At 36.5% G+C, this 17,840-nt stretch overlaps 2 protein-coding genes and 1 long non-coding RNA gene across 3 annotated transcripts in view; 2 read left to right on the top strand and 1 right to left on the bottom strand.

The window, feature by feature from the left end:
• Positions 1–44: 44 nt before the first annotated feature.
• Positions 45–1,872, bottom strand: LOC144472331 (uncharacterized). The gene is made up of 3 exons (XR_013494409.1): positions 1,843–1,872; positions 298–397; positions 45–180 (listed from the first exon to the last, which is right to left on the bottom strand). It is a non-coding gene; the product is annotated as an uncharacterized LOC144472331 (long non-coding RNA).
• A 1,274-nt stretch (positions 1,873–3,146) lies between these two features.
• Positions 3,147–9,049, top strand: LOC144472910 (importin-4). The gene is made up of 16 exons (XM_078186351.1): positions 3,147–3,296; positions 3,539–3,681; positions 4,026–4,112; positions 4,179–4,286; positions 4,353–4,505; positions 4,584–4,769; positions 4,842–5,136; positions 5,229–5,383; positions 5,457–6,054; positions 6,127–6,362; positions 6,434–6,636; positions 6,857–7,197; positions 7,272–7,447; positions 7,516–7,718; positions 7,801–8,111; positions 8,188–9,049. The coding sequence occupies exons 2-16, from the start codon at positions 3,628–3,630 to the stop codon at positions 8,310–8,312; spliced, it is 3,231 nt and encodes a 1,076-aa protein (XP_078042477.1). The 5' UTR covers positions 3,147–3,296; positions 3,539–3,627; the 3' UTR covers positions 8,313–9,049.
• Positions 9,050–9,903: 854 nt separating this feature from the next.
• Acxd (Adenylyl cyclase X D) overlaps positions 9,904–17,840 on the top strand; it is a 29,149-nt gene continuing 21,212 nt past the window's right edge. Inside the window, exons 1-2 of the mRNA XM_078185303.1 lie at positions 9,904–11,326; positions 14,736–15,363. Coding sequence (XP_078041429.1) covers positions 15,253–15,363 — 111 coding nt within the window. The 5' untranslated portion in view covers positions 9,904–11,326; positions 14,736–15,252. The remainder of the gene's footprint in view (positions 11,327–14,735; positions 15,364–17,840) is intronic.

The raw sequence follows: 17,840 nt of genomic DNA, 5'->3' as shown, positions 1-17,840 counted from the left end.
GCCACGCGAACGAGATACTAAATTTGTACGAAAACAGCCACTTCTGACGGGAGTTGTCTGGAATGCACGTAAGCCAGACGACGAATATGCACGAGGTGCAAGAGGAGTCACTCAATGACGCCGATGACAGGCTATCCGCTGTACTTCATCGAGCCTCTGTTTCTGCGATACTTTTTCAGGCTAGACCATCAGTTTGCCATTAGTCGGACGATATTTCCATATCATCTTATCATTGCGCAACAAACTAGCAAAATATTGTTCGGCAATATAAATATAAAGCTTAATTGGTTCACTTACAGTAACTGCTTACTCGTTCCTCCACTTAAGGTACATGCACGCTAAGAAAATCGCAACCATTGTTCTTGTTTTGTCCGTTAACTCGTTATACACTTGACGTCTAAAAAATCAAACAACATTAAAGTACTACTTCCAATTATATCACTAAGCCCCTAAAGACTACCAAATTTTACATTGCAATACGAAGTGGTTCCCAAACGGCACTTACACGGTACGGCATTGCTAGTGCTATATAAACGATAACTAAATAAAACATATTTGTATGTTTCTATTTTTTATTATTTCTAATATAGAAATATATAAATAGTTGCTTTGTTAAGTCATTGTTTAAATATCGTTAAATATGTAAAAAGTTACTCTGCATCTATAATAATTCCCGCCACTTATTTATACCTACCGCATTACTAGATGTAAATAATTACAGCAGCTAAAGTATTATAGATGGAGCAACGTAAGCGCAGGAATCTACAATTACTGACTACGATATCTACTTTCTATACGAGCACTTGTACCTAATCTTGGATCCACTTTTACACCCTAATTAGGCTGATAAGAGCACTAATCTAGACGATATGTAAATGAAGAATTACGGCCATGAATAGAAATGAGTATAGACACACTTTTTACAACGCAATAACTTCTTTAAGAATTAGACTAAATATCGAAAACAATTAAAATTAGTAGATTTGGTTTTTTCACTTTCCCGTCTGATTGAACCTACAACGTAAAAAGATGTGTACACACTTCTGCTCGCCTTTGTACGAACAATATTCACGATTGAAAGTTATTTAAATAAAATAATGTTGTATACTTTCTTGCTAACATGAGTTTTTTAAGCGGACATCCAAAGAATTTGAAAGACTGTATTATTTCAAGACATGAGAAAAGAGGAAGAGTATATGAGAAAAGAGGAAACAACAAGGGGAAGAAGAGAGAACACGTTCTAAAAGAAGGGTGAACAAGATGTAGAGAAAGAGAGATACGGGAGGAAGGGGTTCGCTCTAAAATAATAAACTGTTCGACGCGTTACGGGACTAGACGTAGTCGGAACAAACGGTTCGTGCGATTTACACTGCGCAGACACGAAGATAAAAAGTCCGGTCTTAAATTACCGTTATGAAAAGGAAGCGGTTGTTTAAAACAAATGAACCTTAATTACTTATCTAATTATTATTAAAATATGTACTACATATTGCATTTATATGATTACACATTTATTCTACTTGATCTGTATCGAATCTGTATCGCACACACGTAATGCAACGCATGCATCATCGTGTGAAACGACTCCGACACTCATTCATCGATATAAATCGAATAAAATGCAACTTAAGTAGTATAACGTGAAATAAAATTACTTCTTATCGTACTACTCGCTTAAATAGTAAATTATCGAAGCAATCGTTCAATGTGATAAATACTTTGTATTTTTGTGTATACATTATCGTTACTCGACATATGGCACTACAGTGATCCTAACCCTGTATCTTTAAATATAAAACTATTTAAATATAAAAGTAATTACATTAAATAAATGTTTCTTACCAACTCAATCTGATTACGTGCGTCTCGAAATCATTTCTGTGAACTGCTCGTTCTCCACACGCGCAGTAACGGCAACATCCAACATTTTTTATAGTTTTCTATGTATAGTTAATGACTTGTTAGTAATTAAGTATATAACACAATCGATAAACAGTTATTGTAGTAATTGTAGGACGTTGATTCAGATAATAATGAGTGAACGTAATTTAATAAAATTATTCATCGTAATGATACAGTAATGGGTCCTACTAATGTACAACTTCAGGTCGCGGCTCGATCCGTTGATGAGGATTAACTTAGAAATTTTCTTTGCTCCAATTGGTTGGATGTTTACTGGTGAGACAGTGCTGTCGTCACAGTTAAAGAAAAAAGAGAGAAAACAGCGAGCGAGCAAGAGAGCATGAATCAGTAACAACTACATGTGAAGCAAATCACACTAACAAAAGGTGTGGCTTGTCTCCCTCTATCGTACTTGCAGTCTTACTTTTTTCACGTATCCATTCAGTTGGCGCACCATTGAGGCTCACGGCGCGAAATTCAATTTTTAAAGAAGCTTCAAATAATAAAATCTATTACCTCATAGGATCTTCGAAAACGTATTTGCGAAATCTATTTTTGTGTCTGTTTACTATTTCAGAAGTCTATATTATATCAACACTACTTCACAACCATTAGCTCTATGTAATTATCGATTTCGAATTAGCTATAGAACGATTAAAGTTTCTTCCGATCTATAACTGATTGGAAATGGAAAATTATCATCGATTGCCCGAGTCTCACCACGTAAAGGTTGCTGTGACTGGAGACTCGAAAGGGAGTCATAACGAAACCAGAACTTGTTATGGCTCCCTTTCTTAGAAGTTTTACTTAATAACTAACGCCTTAATAAATAACACTTTAATAGATAAATTGACAAACTATCGTTAAGGTTAGTATTAATACCTTTATAAAAATGTATTTTTACAAATTCTATTACCCGTCTAAAAAAAAAAACTTCTTTGAAATTCTTAATCATCCTTCAATTTGGTGGTAACCTTGCATTGTCATTGTTACCCATCTACATATCTTTCATTAAACTATGTTTTATTAATTTAGGAAGTTATTTTTTACGTTTCGACATAATTTGTAGCATATTAATTTGTTTCAAACATATTTATCATATTTCATTTATTTAAAAATAAAATTCCTTTACAAATAGAATTTCACGATGCGTGTCTTTAGATGGCGCGCCAACTGAACGAATGCGCGGAAAGAGTGATTCCGCGAGCACGGCAAAGTAAGGCAAGCTAGGTTTCCTATCCATGTGCGCAGTACACATAGAATCTGATGTGTATCATTCTATTTCTCTCCATCATATCTCATTTTCTTTTTCAAATACTTGTGGCGAAGCTGGATGAATAATAAAATGGTAGGGATGTGCGAGCCAGCTTAGGGAGCACGAGAAGTGTGCAGGAGTATGTTCCATTATTGTACTTCCAAAAAATTTTCTTGGTCTGAAACAATTACATTATATATTTCATACATGTATCTTTAAGGAAGAGCATAATTAAGGAAAATTATGACAAATAATATGAATTGTTAAATTATATTTTTTATAACCGTTTATGACCATTTTTTGTAGAAAAAATACTAAAAAACTGTTTATTCGTCTCGTTTTCTGCGCACGCGGATTCACGCATCATACGTACACCAACAGGTCTGATGTCTGATTGTGCTGATCCTGATTGATCCTGATCAGTGCTGCGGCTACTTTGTGCAAAAATCTTAATACGTATTAAGTCAATAATGGAAGCAATACTATCAAAGTTGCTTGTAGCTGATAATACGACAATACAACAGGTATATGTAAAGAAATGACAATTAATAATAGAAACAAATTTTTCGATATTCTAAACACGTGTTCACCCCAGCTGATAACTTATTTTAAGTATATCGAACATTATTTTGTTATATTTTCATTGCATATCATGTGAGCTAATTCAGTAACTTTCTTGTGTATTAGATTTGTAAAATATATAAAATATTTTATTTTTGCAACCATAACCTCACTCTAGGCAGATTGATAGATTAATACACATGTCACGTAGTCGCTTGATTTAATAAGGACAAGCATCCGTTTCATTAATTATTATGTAATTCTTCAAAGCTTAATGTATAACCAAAGATTTTCATCATTCTTTTAGGGAACTGCAGAACTTAGAGAAGCTTTCAAGAAACCAGAGAGCACACCAGCATTGTGTCAGCTGATCGTATCGTCACAAAGTGCTGAGGTTCATATTTTTATTACATATTATCTCTGTTATAAACTTTTTGTAATAAGAAACTTGTGTATTTAGATACGACAATGTGCAGCTGTATTACTTAGGAAACGTTATGGCAAAAAAGATCATTGGTTAAAATTACCTCAACCAATACGCAGGGATTTTAAAACAGTAATTTTACAGGTACGGACCTATTACTATAAAGTGAACCATTATTTTAATAATAAAGTATTTTTTACTATGTTGTAGGCATTAGTTAATGAACCAGAGAAGTATGTTAAAAATGCCATTGCACAGTTGATAGGTGTGATTGTAAAACATGAATTACCTAAAAATGAATGGCCAGAGGTTTTACAATTCACTCAACAATTAATTACTAGTGATAATTTAACTGATAAAGAGGTATGCAGAAAATAAGGTGTAGCTAAAATTTATGGAGTGTATATCATATTTTATTTCTATATGATAAAAACTTTTTAGTTAGGAACCTACACCTTGTCAATTATGACAGAGGTTGCACCTGATGCGTATCAAACACATGCTGGATCAATTGCAGCTCTTCTCGGTCAAACATTGAACAGTTTACAAGATTTAGGAAACCCAGTTGCATTTTATGTTGTACGAATAATGCAAAACCTTGTTCCTTTAGTTGAAGATAATCGTATTGTGAGTTTCATGCAGTTTAAAATCTAGTAAAATAAAAATTCAGTTGCTCTAACAAGATATTACATTTAACAGATGATAAATGCTTATCAGCAAATGATGCCACAAGTGATAACCACTATTCAAGTTCTTACCGCTACGCATGAAGACAAAGCTATTGAATGTTTTGAATTAATAGATGAACTATGTGAAAATGCAAATTCTGTAATAGCACCTCATATCAAACTTCTTGTCAGTATGTGCCTTGCTGTTGCTGGTAACAAATCATTAGATAATGCCCTTAGAGTTAAAGCAGTTATTGCTATTGGCTGGTTAGCAAGAACAAAGAAAAAAGCCATAATAAAACATAAACTTGTGGAGCCTATTGTAGGTAAGTTATTTTAAGGAATATCATGCCTTCCTTATTTTTCTATGCAAAGCTGCATTTAGCTATAATCGTTGTATTTTTTTTTTCAATTTTAGATATGTTGTTTAATCTTATGTCGTCACGATCGGAAGACGATGAAGATGAGGTTTATTTTACTGATAATGAAGACAATACACCAGTAACTTGTGCAACCCAAGTTTTGGATTTACTTGCACTTCATTTGCCACCGGAAAAATTAATTCCGCAATTGGTACAACTTATAATACTTTTACTAGTCTTTCCAATACTAGATTACTCTAGAATTCTATTCTTTATTTTTATAGCTCCGATACATCGAACCTAGTCTTCAGGGAACTGATGTATATGCGAAGAAAGCATCATATTTAGCAATGGCTTTATTAGCAGAGGGATGCTCAGAATACATCCGCTCTAAATACCTTGAATCTTTCTTGCGTTGCACTTGTCAAGGAATTACCGATCCTGTTCCTATTGTCCGCAATGCTGCACTCTTTGCTCTTGGTCAGTTTTCTGAACATTTGCAGCCAGACATTTCTAAATATTCCTCAGAGCTACTGCCTGTATTATTTGAATATCTCGGTCAAATATGCGCTCATATTAAACAAGAGAAGAAAGCGCCACCATCTGTTGACCGCATGTTTTATGCATTGGACATGTTTTGTGAAAATTTGAACGAAAGAATCTTACCGTATTTATCAACGTTGATGGAAAGACTTTTCGAAATTCTGAGCACCGATACTCCGGTTCACGTTAGAGAACTTTCACTGAGTGCTATCGGTTCGGCAGCCCTAGCTAGTAAAGAGCACATGTTGCCATACTTTGAAAGGGTCGTTTCCATTTTGAATAGTTATCTTTCAGAAAAACAAACGGATGAAACCATCTGTCTTCAAGTACCAGCAGTTGGTTCGTATGGTTAAAGGTACTCAAATTGTACATAGTGTTTAATATTGTTAAGACTCATTAACTACTTTGCAGATACTCTCGGAGTTCTTGCGAGAACAATCGGTGACAAAAATTTTGCACCTTTGGCCAGTAGATCTCTCAATTTTGGGATCAATCTTTTAAAAGAAACACAGGATCCAGATCTAAGAAAATCCATCTACGGTTTATTTGCGTCGATTAGTACTGTAATGAAGAAAGAAATGGCGTCCGCATTGCCGGAAATTATTGAAAATATGATATTAAGTATACAGAGCTCGGAAGGCATAGTGGTATGTACATTTAAAAAAAAATGATACGAATGATGGTAATCAGTTCTCAGGAATGTTATTCTATTTTTTAGCCTCACTATAAGGAAGATGAGAGTTCTGCTCTTCCGGTTTACGAGGATCTTATTGAAAGTGAACACGAAAGTGAGGAAGATATTGAACACACCGATAATGAAGACGATGACGATGACGTAGCAGGTTACAGTGTTGAAAATGCATACATCGATGAGAAGGAGGAAGCGATTTTAGCTTTGAAAGAAATTGCTGAAAATACAGAGTAAAATACTAGCTTAATTACTGTTCATTTTACTGAGTGAACAAAATAATTTTATCACTTTGAATATTTTACTTGTTTTTGACAAAACGAAAAAGTATCAAATAGAAACTTCATTTAATTTGCAAGGGAAAATATTATATGAAACAAAAAATTTGTAATCAAGTTATTCTATTCACTCTGTATATGTTACATGATTATATATTTGTCGCTATAATTCTAGAGAAGCTTTCCTGCCGTATCTCGAGACATCTTTCGAGGAAACGTTCAAATTAATCAATTACCCTCAAGAAGATATTCGTAAAGCTGCCATTGACGGTCTATTACAATTTTGTATTAACTTCTCAAAAATTAATACCAACGAAGGAAAGGAAGCATTATTGAAAGCTCTCTCTGTGTATATACCAAAATTGTCAGAGTTAATACGGTTAGATGATGAACGAAGCGTAGCAATCAGCGGTTTGGATGCTTGTGCCGAACTGTTAAAGGAAATAAAAGAAGATGTCTTTGCTAGACCGGGACATAAAGAAGCTATAATGAATTGTATCTTAGATGTCATGCTAGGTTAGTAGTTAATTTAAATCTATCATCTGCTCAAAGATTCAGTTATTTTTCACATAAAAGTTGGATTGTTACAGGCAAGACACAGTGTCAAGATCAAGAGGACGTAGATGAAGATGAGACTGAAGCTGAACAAGATAAATTATTAGTTGAATGTGCGGGCGATGTATTGGTTAATTTAGGAAAAATAATCTCTCCGGAAGAGTTCTTGCTTTTCTTTCAAAGAGTGCAGCCAAAACTGTTAGAGAGATTGGTATGATCTACGTCCGCTGAGTGGAAACAGTTTAATGATACATCGTAATGGATCAATTAATTTTTCAGAAGAAGAATAAATCAGAAGCCCAAAGATCTTTTGCGGTGGGAACCATTGCGGAATGTTTCGCTGGACTTAAACACACTGCTCCAGTAAATCAACTCCTTCCTATATTATTAAGACTCGCTGACGATACCAGCGACGAAGTCCGTAATAACGCGATTTATGGAATTGGTGAACTCGCATTCCACGCTAAAGATGCCGTTTTTCCGTATCCTTTTAACGTTTTGCCCAGTAAATTGGTTTGTCAAACAATTAAGTTATTGTAATATTTCTTAACAACAGTTTCGTAGACATTACACCGATATTTTATCAGTCCTTTCCAACGCGCTTGGCAAAGAAAATCACGCTGGAGCTCGTGATAATACTGTCGGTGCGATTGCGCGACTTATCATCACTAATTATTGGAATCTACCTTTAGACCAAATATTTCCAGTTTTTGTGAAGCAATTGCCGTTAAAGGAGGATTTCGAAGAGAATAAAGTAGTCTTTGGAAGCATATTGACGTTGTATCAAGCCGGCCATTCCATTTTGAAACCACACATGCAAATGTTACTAAAGGTGGCGGTAAATGTATTATACGAGGAAAGCGCCACTGATGATGGTACGTTCCATTATATTTTTTATTATATCACGAGATGATATTTAACATCCTAATGTCATTACGTTTTCTTATACAGAGGCGAAGAATTTAGTCCTAGAATTCATCAAATCAGCCCAACGAGACTTTCCGAACGAATGGAGTTCCATGTACGCCGAGCTCCCAATAGAAGTCACGACAAAAGTTCAACAGACATTTTCTTAAGCTTCGACGTGGTTTAAAATAATGATCGTTATTTGTTCAGAATTAGATGAGACATCCAGACTGATACGTGAAAATATTTCTTGTTACGAAGATCTATCTCAATTTGTCTATTAAGTTATTCGCCACGTACTAGGCTTTCCACATCAGTTGAGCTAGTTTGCAATTTCTTATATGTATATACATATATATTCTCTATTTAATATTAACCACGAATTTATGACATCTAACCTTCAAAAAGTACAATTAGCTGAATAAACAATAAAATGGAACATAATACTCCGTTTGAATTTTTAAGTTGTAACCGTAGATAATAAGGCTTTTCTTTAACAGAAGTATGCATTTCTGATATGTATAGAGATATATACATGTATATACACTGATTAGGGTGTTGATCCATATTAGATTCTAGTCTGTGATTGGTTTTTTCTTTTCCATTTTTTTCTCATTTTTATTTCCGAAAAATTGTTTAAATACTCATTATGTAATTAAATTGTTTTAACCAACGTAATTTGTTATGTTAAATTATTCGCAATAAATCACGTAGAACGATGATTTTTTTCTACTAATTATTACATGCGCCACGCAATAAGGTGCAAAATATATTGTTATTTAAATGACAGACATCTCAGTGACCTGTCTTGTGTTTGTAATTAATAATGCTCGGCGTATTATGGGGCTTCTTATGTATGCATTGAACATAAAATGTACTAGTTGAAGAAATAAAAGTGTTGCACTATATCCCTTTTATAAAACTGCTCGTATATCTTTCTTATCTTCAAAATTGCATCACTAAAAATATCTACGCAAACAAAGTTGCACACAGCTTTATCATGACAAGCGGATTTGGGTATCATCAAACAACGGTATAGTTGTTCTGATTCATCAATGGAAAATATGAAAATATATTTACTGTTTCTCATTAATATTTTATATGTACTTTAGGAAAACAATAACGTAAACATGCACAATGATTTTTTCCCTTCATTTGACAAATATCAAGCTTTGTGTGACACTATCGATATATTATCTGGAAATATAAGATAACTCATCGATCCATCGTATTTTTGGAGACCCGTCGAATATTAATCGGCTTACCTAAACGTGTACAATCTCGAAAGCCGAAAGTGCTCCTACTACAAACAGTGCTCAATGTCTCCATAAAAATTGTGTGAACACGTGTTAAAATGAACTACGATTGTGGAAAAGGTGACTGGCAAGGATCTAGATCTAGAAATCGATTCCTGTTACTATCAATTGTTTTCGACTGAACGATTCGAGTAATAGAAATCACCTACAAGATCGACACAGACGCGAGTATAAGAGTATAGAAATCCATCGCATTCTGAATCCACACATGGGAACGAAGGTGTTCAAACATGACATCACACCGAAACGATTACTCGCAGAGAACCCAGCACATGTCAATGGTTACAAGTCCAAGGAACAAGGGTCCGACTGTGACATTCATGCCCAGTAACATGAGTACGATCACGTGGACAGGTTTTACGGGCATTGCACGTTTACGCAGTCATTACATTCGTAAAAAACACAGCATTACGAAGTAAGTTTTAGAAGCGTGCGTTCACAGTAACGCGACGCGACGCGAAGAAAAGAGATTCGACATGACAAACTGACAGACTAGACCGATGAAACCATCTATAAAATGAAAGGATGCCTCTATGCATTCGTGTTGGGGTTCAAATAAACTGTCGATGTGTGTATGCCGCGAAGCGTGCAACGCGTTCAGAGAAAGTGTTTCGTGCATGTACACCGCTGCGATGGCTTCGACGTCCACCAGATCATCCTGGTCGTTTTCGTAAACCGATGGCTAATGCATACCTGTCGATCGACGACCTTCTGATAGCGAGACAACGGAAGTCATAAAACGTCGCCGAGGTTCTTTTCGTGTCATTGAGCCGGGTGAGTTAGTCATCGACGATCCAAACGTGTGTTTACCCACAGCTACACACGTTCACGTACACGGTGTATCGAAATTCCATTACATTGCTTTTCCGACCATGTTATATGCCATTTAAGAGCATTTCGCGATCATTACCTCGACAGATCAGCTGGATACGACCATCATTTTCGCGGATGGAAACAGCAACGAGTTATAAAATTACAAATACTTCTTTCGGTACAGTGTTGATGAAAACAGACGAGAATTATCGAGATCGAATGTTTCGAGATTCAAGCGTCGATTCAAACATTTAAAAATCTGAATTGTACGAGAGCATAGAGCCCTCAATCGATAGCCGCATCAATAGATCATTTTATCAAAACTACGTGAATGCAGAGTCGTGAACAAATAACTGAATATTCAAACCATGACATCCACTATGTCAAAAGATTTGAATTATCTTTAAAGACGTGGAATTTTCTATATATTTCTTTAGAAAGAATTTTTTAAAAGTAGCAGTTCACTTTTGCAACTTCTAAATTGGATGTTCTACAACTTTACGAAGATTTTTGAAAGAAGACTGTAGAGATGTTTGAATTGCACAATTACAACGGTGGAATGAACATTTCGTAATCATGCGGTGCTTCGTTGGAATCGATTAACGTTATCGGTCGACGAAGTGTATGCACCATAAGTATGGGGGGACGTGCTGGGACGATTAACAGGTCTCAAAGGACCGGGTAGTGCCCAAATTTTCGAACACCCTGTACGTACACGCACACCGTGTGCTTGATGCTGGTGCGCGTCCTTGGGATCTCCACCATGACTCGAATCGAAAAGGAGCCGTAGGTGTACGACCCATGTTCGTGGCTCGATTGTGTTACCTGTTGAGCTTACCATGCTTCATGGAGATATCGCTAGTGGAAAGTTTCGTCAGACGAAAGTGGTTTATTGCGTGCGACCATTCACTGTGGTTAAATCGTCCGATCCAACGACCAATTGTCCGAGCAACGTGGCTGAATAGTGGAAACAGTATACATACCGTGCGCGCTATAGTGAACAGTTTTGGCGGGAAATACGAACTGGACGGAGAGTGTTGTCTTTAGTGTTTCTGGTGAGTGTTATTTACCGCATTATACGAATATATACTATTTATCAACGCAATGATAGCTACTAATAATTTAATAGGTAGGAAAAGTACACCGGTGTCCAAAAGATAGTTTAAAATTGATACTTTTCTGTATGCGCGTCGAGTGCCTTGTACCAGATAATACTTACAATTATCACGTCCGGTTAACCGATCTCTTTGAAGAATCTCTTCACGGTTTACAATAGGTATTCATTATTCGATATAATGATCGAACAAGTCAACGAGAAGTGTTTTCAGCATTAATGTCCGTGAAAAGCAATAATAGATCAATGAGATTTGTTGTACTTCTTTTATTACAACAGTCGATTTCATTGAAATTCTCAGCGCCATAATTGATTTTTTAAGCGAATGTTCGTGAGTCAAATTTTTCAAATTAAATATCGAGTTTTTCGTTAAATCACTTTCAATCAAAGACAGTAATGTGAAATTAATGATTCTTTCACATGGTCGGTTTAAATATAATTTGCAAGTCTCGCATTGTTATTGCTCCGTTATTACACCGTCTTGAGAATCGATTTACAAATGCAACATTTTCTCCGCGTTTTTATATTTCGCTATTAAATTAACGATCGGTTCACGGCTGACCTAGTATCGTAACAGTTTTTTGTCACGTTATAAAAGTACGCAGGGACATATACCGACGACTTTTTTGCACGTAAATTACTCCCGATATACAACCGATCGCGACTCAAGCTCGATTATTTGGTCGTTAATCCAAGGAGGTGATTATCAGGGAGCGATCTGTCAAAAGTTTAATTGAAGTAGACGTAATTAGCGGATCACGTTTCTCGTTGCTTCTGTATACGATTCTATCCCGTTGGCCTGTTTAACTGCAAACAATTTTATTTCATTTGCCGGTTAATTAATCGACTCTTACGCAAGGACGTCTCGAAATCATGCCAGCGCCCCTATGCTATATCTTTCGCGTCACAGCAAAATAGTGGGAGACGTGGTGGTGACCTTAAACCGACGATATCTTTCGTTCGAGTTCAACTCACAGACACTATTTCTATTCTTTTTCACGTTTCTTCCTATTTTCTAACACTTCAGATTTGTATGCTTGCAAAATTTTGTATCGCGTACAAATAAGCACTTGCATCAAAGTATAAAAGTATTATGCAAATATCTAAAAGGTATAGATAAAAAATATGGAAAAATAAATGTTGCAATACACAATGAAATACGAAACGTATCAAGTCAGGTTATTGTCGGTTTACTTGTTAAAATATTACGAAACGGTGAGCGTTGTAAGTGTTCGCGACATAATTCGCATATGAAGCTGCAAATGCAGGATATGATTAAGATTCGACGATTAAGGGACCGATCGACGACATCATACTGGGAGGTCACTGCATTTTTATGTCATAAGCGACTCATTATTTTCGTCACGAACGTGAATAGATAGCCTGTATCATTGCAATCGTTTTCATGCTAATCGGTACGCACCGCGTCGATTAATTGGTATCTTTGTTTCCAAATAATTTGGGTTTATGTGAGTGTTACATGAAATGGAAATACGTGCAAACCAAACACGTTTATGGCATAGATAACTGATCAATCTCGCGCCGGTAGACAAGAGGCAATTCATGAATGCACACATTATTTCCGGTGACACGAAGTATTCAACCGTGACATGTTGGGTACAATGATTGGCATAGTTATCCGTAAAACATCACTTTCACGCTTATTGAGAATAACAGGGCACCTAGTACGAAACTAACTCATTTTCTACTAAACACCATGAGTGACAACAACTATTTTATTACAATAATCAAACACATACTTAAATTCTCTCTATTAACTCTTTAAAAGGAAATGAGAAGTCCCAATCGCAAACATTTTCTGTGCCAAACATTAAACATTTAACGTAAATTTAACATAAATTTCTTCTAACTGTTAAAACAAAATTATTGTTATTTGCACATTCTCCTGATTTTTTTCTATCTCAAATTGTATAATTATAGTAACAATGAATTATTAGGAAATATACAATATCAAAAAGGAATTATGTTAGGAATGTTTTTTCATTTCATTCTAATTTGAACGGAATATTTTTTCTATTATTATTTCGTAATTCTATTATTTTAAAATAGTAATATTTTAGTTTCATTTCGTGATAACTCCTTGCATAGTGTAAGACAAGGAATTAAGTCTATTTTACTGATAAACACCTGTGCCAACAAATTTTATTTCAATTGCATTGAAATTGCATAATAACAATGAAACAGCTATAAAACATAGTCAAAGCAGTACTGTAAGATGGAATGAAAAAGAAGATCCTCCTCATTGGCATTTGGTTCAAGAGTTGTCGCTAAGCTTAGGGTCACTGACCAAATATCGGTCACGTGCGCCGTCGCCGCAGAATTTGTCACGAAAGTATCATGTCTCACGTGAAGAGAAGCGTGTTGAGATTCCTATCAGCCGCTCGCCCCTTGTACAAAACTTGAGTCACAGTCAGGCGATCAAGATCTCAATGCCAAGAAACGAACAGTGAACGATCTGTGGATCAAGATCGAGACACTAAGGATGAATCACAATTCGAGACGGACATTCTCGATGGAGCTTAGCTCGCCCGACTCGTTCGGCACAGAAGGAAATCATCATCGTCCGAAACCAGCGAACAGGTTTTCGGTTGGTGATGCATCGCGAATCTGACAGAGAAAGTCATCCACTGTAATTAAGGGTCCTGTTAAACCAGCTGCCGTCTACGGTTCTTCGAGCAATTTGTCGTATGCACCACGCTTTTAACCGTTTAGTTACAACACTGCGAATCTCCGAGAATTTGCAATATAATAAGCCAATTTCAGTTTTACTTCTGATTTCTATCCAAAAGACTATTGCCTTAACTCGACGTCAATTGTATCATAATACACTATAGCATTGCACTTGATCTTGGCTCTCTTTATCTTCAGTTTTCAGAATTATGCACGGTGATTCAGTCGATCTTATCGACTTACATTACGTCAGTATTACTATCTTTAAAATAAAATGGCTTCCACTAAAATACATATCCTTCACTTGGACCAACAGCATTTGGGTTGAGCTACTATGAGTCTTGCCTTGGGTGGCATTTAGCAACCTCGGAGAAAAGAAATATTTCCACTGTCAATTTACTACGGGCTGAGAATTAGTTCTGGACACTGGTTCAAATTCGACAGTCCGTCCATTTAATTCCGAAGAAATTACGAACCTTCAGATTAACACATTCAATGTACCACGATTAAGCCTCTCCAATTACATTACCAGATCCCCGAACTAATCATACTAATTAATCCTTATCTCTTTATCGTTCCTGAAGCCACACTTTCGCGATGATACCCACCCCAACGTGATCACAGCGGGAAAACTAAGAGCACTTGGCTTATGCTTGCAGTGGTGATCTTCGAGCTACGGCAAGCGGACCCGTCGTAGTCATCATGAAGAGGATCCCGTTGATCCGGATGGATTCTAGATTATGGTGAAGAAGTTGAAGCGCAACAGGCGGTGTTATCGCGAGCGGACACCAGTCGACGATGAAAGCCCGGAAAAGCGCGTAATTTTCGCGATCGAAGCGTGCTTTGGGTTTCGAGTGCAGCGCGAACAGACGAAGGAAAAGGGGGACAGCGTGATCTAGAGTGGCCCATTTCCCTTATCACGATAAAGCGGTAGTGCCGCTACAGAGACCGCAGTGACGGAGCACGAAGTGTACGCGGCCGGCCGCTTCAGGGTGGTGACTCATTTCCACGTACGATCAGTCTACCCGTGGGTCGTAGCAGCGATGTATCGAACGCCGTTTTCGTTTTCGTTCTTGTTCTCGACTTCCTCCTCCTCTTTCCCCTATACCCGGCTGATCCAGTGAGTCTTGTCGCCGCCGTTTCCGGATCCCATCCCCGTCGCCGCCTCAAGGAAACATGGATGTCGAACTGGTCACCCGAGCGTCCTTGAACTCTCTTCAGGTCGTAGACGATGGACGAATAGTCTCGCCGAACAGTTTCGACGAGTGGACCTGGACCAGCTTAAGGGTGAGTCACACAGCTACCTTATTTTTTATTCGTTCAGTCTGTTCGGTAGGTTTAGGGGGTGGGCTGAGTTGGTCCATGATTGGAACACCCTCGATCAATGGAACTTAAGAGAAATTTCAATTATCTTTTAGATTTTTCCAGTTTTTAGTACTCTTTTTGGAGGGTTTGACTGGATTGGACTTTTATTTTGGAAGTTGAGTTACAGTGAGAAAGTTAAAAATGATGGATCTGGTCTAGGTCAAAAGTGGAATCTTATTTTCTTCTGCTTTCTAATTCTAAACGGTTTTAGAGGGTTTGATTCTGCGGATTTTATGCATTTTTGTAGAAAATTAATAGATCCAACGCAAATCAGTGAAAACATTTGAAGAATTTAAAATAATTAACGAAAGAAAGAAATGCTTATGCAATTTCTGTATCTAGCAAATGAGCTAGACAATTTTTAGTTTGCATAGTAATCCGCAGTCTATTGCTTACTAAATATGTTGAATGATTGATGGAACTAGTACTATTTTGGATTAGTTGGTCTGGTCTAACTTACGTGGAAGACTTACTTTTTCGTTGTTTTATATTGCCTTTCCCTTTTGGGCGATTTTGGAGGATTTGATTGAGTTAGTCTCTGATCGAGTAGTCTTGATGAATACACCCATATTACGATGAGTAAATCAAGTTCAAGGATATGTCCTATTTTTCCGTTATGTTCTGTTAGTTTTCGGTAATTTCAATGGATTAAAATTGACTCTGTTAGTCGTTTACTGAATATCTGCGACCAGTATAAATTTGTCTATGAAAGTGTAAACTTGCATACATTTATGCAGTCTGCTGATAATGTATCAGTACACAGACCGTTTGGTCCCTCAGCGTATAGTTTGTGGACAAGACGTAATGGATTCGTCAACTTTCCGTCATTAATTTCAAAAAATGTTTTTTTCTGTGCCTGTAATTATTAAATATCTTCTAAAAATCTACTTAAGGTTTTTTTTTAAACAAAAGTTTTAAATTGTCTTCCTGTCGTATACGTCAGGAAGCCTATTAAGAGACTTCCGGTAGTTGAAGTGTAACCATTAAATGTCCCCAAAATGGCGTGTTACCTAAGTAGGTGTCTCCTCATCAAATTTTGTTTAGGGATTAGATGTGCAATCCATAACGAAATGAGATTAAATGGCATGTTTGCACGTTCATGATATTGCCATTTAAAGCTTCAATTATTTATCAAATCTAGCTTATAGACGACAACGCAAATGTCATTTTGAAGAGAGCACACTTTTTTATTAAGCACTTTATTCATTTTTTGTTCACTTTTTTCCCCTCCAAACCCTGATGAATCTCTTATTATCTCGACTATCTCATATTCTAAAAGTAAGCTCGAATTGAATTTTTTTGGAAACTCGTGAAATTTTTCTTTAGATTCTTTTTCTTGATTAGCAGTCATCAAGGACGAGACATCTTAATGTTTCCTAAAAGACAGTGTTTATAATTGCAAAATTTTCTTTTAGCATTATTCGACCCTATTCTGTTGATCATCCTGTACACAAGGTTGACTCGAAACATGGATAATAAACTTGATTTTTCTCTCTTCTCGCTTGCACAAATAATTGCTTAAGTGTTTCAAGGGTAGAGTTGCTACACTTTTTCCAAAGATCGGGCCCTAACCACCCACATTGTAACACCTGTATGGTAATTGATATGGCAATTTATCGTTACGTCACTCAAACATGATCTCGACGTTCAGAGAAACGTAGCGAGACTGCGATTTCCAGTTCTGTATAGGCGTTATTATGCGAACGGTGATCTTCAACAAATAGGCAAAATATTTTTAAACGGTAGCACAGTAGAACTGGAAAAGGAGCTCGACGCTATTTCAATTTCGTTTTAATCGCAACGGCGCATAATTAACATCGGCTAAGTGGTTTATGGACCGACTTAAGGCCGAGCAACTTGTTTATGATCCGCGATGGAATTCACCAGTGGTTTAAATATTAACTGGTCGCGAGACCGTTTTGGTGGTCACTGATTATCGACGTTAGTTGAATCAAATAAACATTCGATCCCTAAACGGTAATGTTTACGACCCGGCAAATGCGATTATTGGACTGCGGATGTTTGCGCGCAACTCACGTTTCTACGAATCGTGTGACAAACATGGATATTGAATCGATGTTTACGCTTCTAGGCGAGCGGTCTAGTTTTCAGGTAAATAAAAATGAAAGGTAATCGTTTGCTTACCCTACATGAACCAAGGGGCGGCTCCACGAGGTCGATGGCGTAGTAGAGCAGTTTACTGTGTAGTGACCAATTGTTGTGCTTTTCGTTTGTTTTCGGGCATAATTAACTTTATATATAGAATGTAAAAAATAACAAATTTAATATATCTTATTTGATAACATCCTACTTGCAACAAATTACTTCCCCAACCCGGTATATCTAAACAAAAATTAATGTTTCTTCCTCTAACAAAACTTAAACACAACAGCCTATTG

This window comes from Augochlora pura, chromosome 7, assembly GCF_028453695.1.
Source record: "Augochlora pura isolate Apur16 chromosome 7, APUR_v2.2.1, whole genome shotgun sequence".
In the NCBI taxonomy this organism is placed as follows: domain Eukaryota; kingdom Metazoa; phylum Arthropoda; class Insecta; order Hymenoptera; family Halictidae; genus Augochlora; species Augochlora pura.
The sequence above is the reverse complement of the archived record's forward strand: the minus strand, read 5'-3'. Positions and strand labels throughout refer to the sequence as shown.